The sequence below is a fragment of the Mandrillus leucophaeus genome, unplaced genomic scaffold (genome assembly GCF_000951045.1).
Source record: "Mandrillus leucophaeus isolate KB7577 unplaced genomic scaffold, Mleu.le_1.0 Scaffold58, whole genome shotgun sequence".
In the NCBI taxonomy this organism is placed as follows: Eukaryota; Metazoa; Chordata; class Mammalia; order Primates; family Cercopithecidae; genus Mandrillus; species Mandrillus leucophaeus.
This window is the reverse complement of record NW_012106252.1, coordinates 4,071,142-4,078,705: the sequence shown is the minus strand read 5'-3', so window position 1 is coordinate 4,078,705 and position 7,564 is coordinate 4,071,142. Positions and strand designations below refer to the sequence as shown.

General features: G+C 54.7%; 1 protein-coding gene across 1 annotated transcript in view; it reads right to left on the bottom strand.

Annotated features, from left to right (window-relative positions):
• Positions 1-4,563: 4,563 nt before the first annotated feature.
• NEUROD2 (neuronal differentiation 2) overlaps positions 4,564-7,564 on the bottom strand; it is a 6,665-nt gene continuing 3,664 nt past the window's right edge. The window contains exon 3 of the mRNA XM_011999043.1: positions 4,564-4,592. Coding sequence (XP_011854433.1) covers positions 4,564-4,592 — 29 coding nt within the window. The remainder of the gene's footprint in view (positions 4,593-7,564) is intronic.

Sequence of the window (7,564 nt, the reverse complement as noted above, 5' to 3'; positions counted from 1 at the left end):
GCCCGCGGCGTGGCAGTGGCGGCTCCCAGCGCGGAGGGAACCGTTCGGCGCTGTGCGGGCCTCTTTCCTTCTCTCCTTCCTTCCCTTCTCCCGCATCCCCTCACTCCCATCTCTCCACTGTCTATGTCCTTCACGGCCTCTGTCCCACCCTACAGTCCATCCCAGCCACCAAGTCTACGAAGATCCTCTACACAGACCCTCACACTTCACGACAGAAACTCCTCCTGGCAACTTTGGTGGAATTATTTCCTCTAGAGACCCCTTTTCATGCATTCCTGAGCCGCCCCCCATCACCATCAACTGGCTGCCTGCCCTCAGTAGAAACCCCGAGTTAATCCGGAAAACGTAGGGGGGAGGACGGGAGAGAGTAGGGATTGAGATTAGGGAGGTGGAGGAGACAGGGTTGGCCCTGGCTGTGAGACACCCAAATTTTCTAATCACTGCTAATTAATGAATAATCCAATTCCGTGGACCCCCAACTCAGGGAAGCGGGCGGGACCCACAGCGGGCAGGAGGGGGCCTTGGCAAGGCTTCACAGTCGGGGTGGTGCCAGGAGCCCTCCCCCACCCTCCCCCCACCCGCCAGCATTCCGAGGTAACAGGCATTTGTTACCCAGCTCGTGCCAGGAGCGATTGGCAGGTTCGAGTAGCACAGTCATTCCGCACACAGATGTCCCTGCGTTCACTCTTCTGATATGAATTCTGTCAGCTCCGAATCCGAGAGAGACAAGCAGACAGCTACACAGACAGAGTCACAGACAGACACAGACACAGCTAGAGCGATTTTCTGGAAGATGCAGAACTCTACAGATATTTTTCTTCCCTGAAAACATTTTTTAAAAAAGAAAGAAAAATAAGAAACGCTCCCATTAATTTGGGGGACACTCCCAGTGCCCCGGTGAATGCCCCACCCTTCCTCTCCTCCTTGTGTTGCCTGTTCAGACTTTTTCAGTGGCCTCGAGAGCCCCACAACATCATTACGTAGCTTCTAAGTTAAATGGTGGCAGACAGAACCTCTGAAGTCAGCGAGGTCTGTCCCTTCATGCGGGACCCTTTTGTAGTTCTAGAAATCCAGCATCCCTGAGAGTTCTAGAACACCACCAAGGTGCAAGTTCCAGCATTCCAGAACCTCTGAAATTCAAAATTCCAGAATTCCCACGAATTGCAAATCGTGCTGAGTGCCCAGTTCTTATATTGCCCTCTTCGTGGGTGAGCGGGAAGTGGGTGCTGTCCGGTGCCCCTGAACGGTTTGCCCTACGTGCCTGGTCCTCACTGGCTGCCTCCAGAACCTTGGCCACTAGCCAACAGTGCAGCCTGCACTTTGATTTAGGAACACAGAAAGGTCAAGGCCCCCTGGCCACTGTCCCTTTCTGACGTTGCCTTCCAGAGCGGACCCCATTCCCGCTCCTGTCCTATACTGGCCCTCCATGCCTGACCTGGCTGTCCTGCCTTTGCCCCTGCCAGCGGCTGCGGGAGCGAGCTGGTTGGTCACTGGGCATCTGTGAGCCGGCTGGGCATGAAGAGCCCCAGGGTTTGGTTCTCCCTGGGCGTCCCGAGCTAGTGAAGGAAGAAAAGGGGGGCAAAAGGGGGCAAAGAAACTGGTCACGACAGAGGAGAGGGGCACAGAGGAGTTTGGGCTGTGGTTTGTGGGGTTGTGTTTTTTAATCTTTCTTACTTTCTTTTTTTAAAAGAAAAAGCCCCCATCCTGTGTCATCATTTTTATGGGATCTGCAATTCTGGCAAAAATCTGTCTTTAATTTAGCTGTCCATATAAAAATCCTCACTGTATAATAATGAACAGATGCCATGGAATTTAAGCTGGAGCCTCGGCTCCTCCCCGCCTTCCCCCCGCGCCTGGCACCGGGCACCGGGCACCGGCTGAGTGGCACAGACTGGCACCAACGCGCGAGCGAAGTGTGGGCAGGGGGCGACCTGGGCTCAGCGCCAGGGCTCTGGGGTGGTGAAGGGGCATCCGGGGGCTGGGGTAGGCCAGGCGGGAGATTTTCCGTGTTGGTACCAGGGGAGAAGTGTCTGCGGGATTTTTCTGTCTTTTTCTACAAGATTATCAGTAGTTTAGGATTTTGGTTTGGTTTTGCTTTGGCTCTTTGTGGTTCTTCTGATATATTTTTTAAAGCACCGCCCTCCACTCCATATAAACCCAAATGTTTTTGATATTTTAATTGAGTTGTTTTTAACCCTCCCCCTGCGCCGCGCCCCAGCCTCGGCCTGGGAGCCTAGCCGAGCGCGAGTTCGCTGCAAGCGGGATCCGTTCTGCGCCAGGCTGGCCGGCAGCCTTCGCGGTATTCCCGGCGCGGGCGCCTCCAGGGGCTCCCCTGCGGCTCCTGGGGGCAGGGGTACCCTGCTGCCCTCCAAGACTGAGGCTGAATGTGGCGTCTGATTGGGAAGTGGGAGAGATGAAGGGAAGAGAGAAAGCCCCAGTGACCCCACTCCAATTCTCACGCTGTTCCCAAGGGAGAAGAAAAAAACTATGTGAGTCCGTTGTCCCCTCCTGCCTCCGCCTGCGGTCAAGAAAAGGGGCACCCGCTCAGGCTTGAGGGGTTGGTTCTGAGCCCCCCACCCCCACCCCTCGCTTTTAATGCGACTCTGGCGAGAACAGATGTCCCAAACCGGGCGAACTGCCCAGACCCCGCCCAGCTGTGCCCTTGGTGAAGACTTGGCTAAGGGTAGAAACTGGCATGCAGGTTCCCAAAGGGGTTCGGGAGTTCCCGCGACTCCTGCGGGACCTGACCTCGCAGCCTTGGCCTCCTGGCCAGCGCAGCCTCAGGCGGGAGGCGGAAGAGACCCGGAAAGACCCGTTCCTAATTCAATTAATTCCAAAAAGAGGAATGAGACGCAGACAGATACGGAGAGAGCCTGAGAGAGAGGTTTAAATACCCAAACACCAGACACACACTCTGGTATGGAACTCCGCAGCCCCCCATCAGCCCGGGGAGACCGCGCTGCGCTCCCGCGCTGGAGCGGGCAGGAGAGTTGGCTGCGCTAGAGCCATACCCTGGCTCACACCTGGGCAGCGTCTCCACCCAACGCTGTACCCCAGCTCCCTGGGCACGGCCAGCGCCTAGAGGTTCCCTCTTCTCCTCCCCTCGGAGCCAGCTTCCCTTCCCTGCACTAGGGAACTAAGGTGACTCCGCTCCTCGCATCTCCTTCCTGAAATCCGTTGCCCTCCTTCCTGTGAACTCAGCCCTGGTCTTGGCCTTCTTCTCGCGTCCACACTCCCAGGGCTGGCGCCCCTGTCCCAGTGCTTTAGGATGGAGAAAGTTTCCAGAGCAGAACAGCCCTCCCAAAGCAGCTGCGCCCTTTCTTACCACTTCTCACCTAGGGAAACTTTGTCGAGAATTTTTAAAGCTGCAGGACAGAAAGGCAGAAGCTGCTTCAGAATTCAGAACCGGGGCAGGGTTTTAAGGTTTCTCACAGTTCAGGTGTCATTTCTGCTCTGGCCCCGTGGCCAGCGCCTGGGTATCCCAGCCCCGAAGGATGGAAAAATGACAGTGTCTTGGGCTGTGAGTTGGGAAGCCTGTTCTGACAGCAGAGGCCCATCTGCCCCTCCCACTTTTCGCAAAAAGCAGCATCCTCCTTTGAGCACACTGGAGCAGGTCAGATGCGGAGTCCCGCGCTGCCCCTCTGTTGCCATGGAGGGGTTGGGAGCATAGGTCAGGCTAAAGCTGCTCAGTCCTGGTTTCTGCCTTCTCTTTCTCCCCAGCTTCCTTAAGGACTAAACTGTAGAATCTAGAACCATACCTTAGTCCCAATCCCCCTCAAATCAATGGCTCCCCTCAGAGCAGGTGAATTCCTGTGAATGATTCTGGGGAAGAGGAGGAAGCAAGGATGCCCAAGAGAGAACGAAATCTCTGACCTCTGCCCAGAAATTCTTGTGTCCATCAGCTTGTGGACTTTCCCATGAAAGGGAAAAAGAGAAGCAGTCACAGCCCCATGGAGCCTCCAGAGTGTCAGGGTTTTCCTGCCACTGACCCTCATGGGGGTCGGTGTCCCCCAGTGATTTATCGGGCTGTTTCCCCGAGTCACAAAATCAGGGCTGGGGGTTTACTGGGAGTCCATGGCTCACTGTCTGAGTCATGGCTGGAACGGAGCTCAGCGGTGAAGGGACAGGAATGGAGCTTAACAGTGAAGGGACAGGGAGTAACTACTTTCCTTCCCTTTCTTGCCAGATGGGCAAATGGCCTGGACTCGGAGATACCTCTTTTTCTGTGTCCCTTCCAAATGCTGGACTTAGAATGGGGGCTGGAAAATCAAGAGGAAGAAGTCCTCCTGATTGAACTTGGATCCAGTCGTCGAATTCCGCGGCCCAGGGGTTGAACTGAGCTGGCTGGTGGGCGCTTGGAGATCCTGACGCTGAGGCTAGGGCAAGAAGGGCATCCTATCTGTGCCTTCTCCCCAGGCCAGGCACTACGTTGGACCCTCCCCTGCTTCTGTTCTTGGAGCAAATCTGGGTGTGTGTGCACAGGCGGGAGAGCAAGCAAGAGAAAGAGACCTGCAAGGGGACGTTTGGGGCCGCATGTCCGCGCACATCATCTTCTCCTGCTCATCACACCATCTCACCAGGGAAGTTGAGCACTGGGGAGGACGGTGATGAGAGGCGAGAGCCAGCCAGAGTGCAGGGAATGTGGGGGGAAGGGTCAGGAAACGGGAAAGTGGAGACTGGTGTGGATGCCGGGATTCACTAGAAGCGGAGTCACTCAGGGAGATTTCTGTCCCAAAAGGGACCCGTGCACCCCTACCCAATGTGATCACAGTCACACAGGCCCAAGAGTGGTCAGCATCTTTCTAGAAGGGCTAGAATCCTGCTTCAAAACAGAATTGAGCCATGTAGGGTAGCTGAAGAACAATGCATAGAAAGAAGTCTGTGGTCTGGCCAGGGGAGCCACATGGAGGGATCCTTTGCTTCAGGCCCCAATCCTGCCCAGCTCTGGACTTCTGAGCAGGTTCTAGGAAACTGGCTGAGTAGGGGAGAAGCCCAATTAACCTTGTTCCCAGGGCAGGATAAGAATCAGGCCTTGGGATAAGTGCCAAGTTCCTTTTCTCTGCAATTGCCCCGCCAGGCCTTGCCCTATGCCATGAGTGCAGATCAGACTTTTGCAGGTTAGGATCTGGGATATGTGCCTTGCTCCACACTCCCTGCAATAAGTGAGGGGGAAGGAAGATGGGCCAACTCCTTTCTCCATGAATAAGAGTGATTCAGAGGTTTATAAGATGCTGAAGACAGGGACACATACGGGGGATGAAGGCCCCAGTCTGTGATCTCACTCTAGAGAGGCGATGTCGGGAGAATTTCAGAGAAGGCAGTGAAATTTTGAAAGAATGCTGGTAAAAATGTTCTGAAAACTGCTGGAGAATTCCGGCGCGGCATTGGAAAGGGCCCCCTGCTCCATGTTCCCCTGGGTCAGGCACATAGACCTCCCTCTGCAGCCGGAAGGAAAGACACTGGGCGAGGGTCAGCACCCCAGAGTGAACAGCTCCTGGCCTTGGCGCCTCTGCTGACTGCCTTCCTGACCACGGGGAGGGTATCCTTTCTACTGGGGGACAGAAAGGGTTTGAGGACAGACATTTAGGGGATGCAATGAGCTCAAGCTCAGAGTATAATTGGATCCACCCTTTGACATGTAGGACTTCCTTCTTCAACAACCTTTCCCTTTCCTGCTTGTCAGGGAGATATTATTTTGGGTTCTTGGACCCAATCTTTAAAAGCCTTTGCACGCTTGACCTTAATCCTCAACCCCAACACTACAAGCTCCATTTCAGCCCTAAAACGAGCCACAGTGTTTGGAGAAATAATTTAAATGAGCAGCATCAGAAACAGCCTCCTTGGGGGACTCCTAAATGTGTTCAGGCTTTAGGATTGGAGTCTTTGGGGCTCAGAACCTTCTTCAAATATTCTAGGACTACAGCGTGCACTGAGCGCTGAGCAGGGGGAGTAGGAGGGGCTCTTTCAGGGAAGTCAGTTAAGAGCTGCCCCTGCCTCTGAGGTTCAGAGAAAAAAGAATTGTGAGGCCGCGTTATCTGAGCAGGAGATACTCATCCAGTGCCTTTCCTCCCTTCTAAGCCCTTAGGGTTCCCTCTGTTCAGAACTGTACCAGGCAGGAAGAAATCAGCCCAGATTTGGATGGGGTGGGCACCTGCTGCCCTGTCCCAGGGGAGAACATGGTTAGGTTCCTCTCTACTGGGTGGGCACTCAGACTCAGCCACCTCATAGACCTCTGGGGGTGTTCCTCCAACCTTGTCGACACCCCTAAAAATGTCAACATTCCTGAGACCAAAATGGCTGATTCCCCTGAGTCCACCCAAACACAACTTTAAGATGAAAAAGGGGCCTCCCGCATTAATATTTCATCTTCATGACCTTATAATTTTTTTTGTTTGTTTAAAAATACCCCTGTCTGGTTCAATGGTTGTCTCTTTGTCTCTGCCCACTTGCTTTTTGCAACAGTGGGCAGAGAGTTGTAAAATGACCGGCTGTTTCCAACTTGATCATTTTTCGGTGATGAAAAGGTATTTTGTTTTCAAGGGAGGTGCCTGTGCATGTCCGGGAGTGAAGAAGTGTAAGGATGTCAGTGCTTTAGTGCTGGGAAGGTGCGAGCCTGGGTTGGGTCCGGGAGGGGTAACTAGTATAGCCCAGTGGGTGTATGGGGGGGTGGTTAGGGCGGGAATCCTACCCAAGAATGTCCAGGGTCCCTCTCTTTGGCCTCTGCACAGTCACTTGACACTCTGCCTTCATGACCCCAGCCCCAGCTCAAATCTTCTCTCCCCGCTCAATGAAATGAGGCCACCGTGAGAAACCGGTCCGGCTTTGCATCTCATTTACATAAATATTTATTAATCGTCATTAAACTGAACAGAAACACGCAATGCACTTCGGGTGTCCGACGGGAGTTTCATCTTCGCTACAAGAGGAAGGTAAAATTGCGTGTGTGTGGGTGAGTGTGTGGGTGTGTCGCCTGTGGGTTTGCATTTTTGCATCGTGTATTTGGATGCCTGATCCCCTGCCTCCGGTGGGGAGAAGGTCTCCTATTGCCCCTTTTTGGGGGAACCTCCAGCAGGAGCCCTCAGACCTCTCCCCGCCCACCCACCAGCTAAAGCCAGGAGGACTCCTTGGACCAAAAAATACTCTCTCCAGACACCGGAAATCGCCCTGCGCCTGGCACCCACCGAGGCACAGTCCGGGCAGGGGTGGGGCTGCCCCCAGGTCTCCATCCCCACCCCTCACCCCAGGAGGGGACAGAAGTGCCCGCGGGGAGGAGGAGCCGGCGAGCTCACCTCCTTCTGCCCCCCCCGGACGTCGTCGCCGGGCCTGTTTGTGCGTGCGGTGTGGTGTGCGTGTGTCTTTCATGCAAACCCTCCCTCCCCAAACCGACCCCCCAACAGTTTGCCATTCCATACAAATTTGGAAACAGGTTTTTAAAAAACAGCATGACGCACAACGGGGACGGGGCGGGGGAGGGCAGTGGCACTGGGGCCCCAAATCTCCGAGTCACTGATTGTAAGAACCTGGGGAGGGGGAGGGGGCGGCGCGGGCCCCCACTTCACCAAAG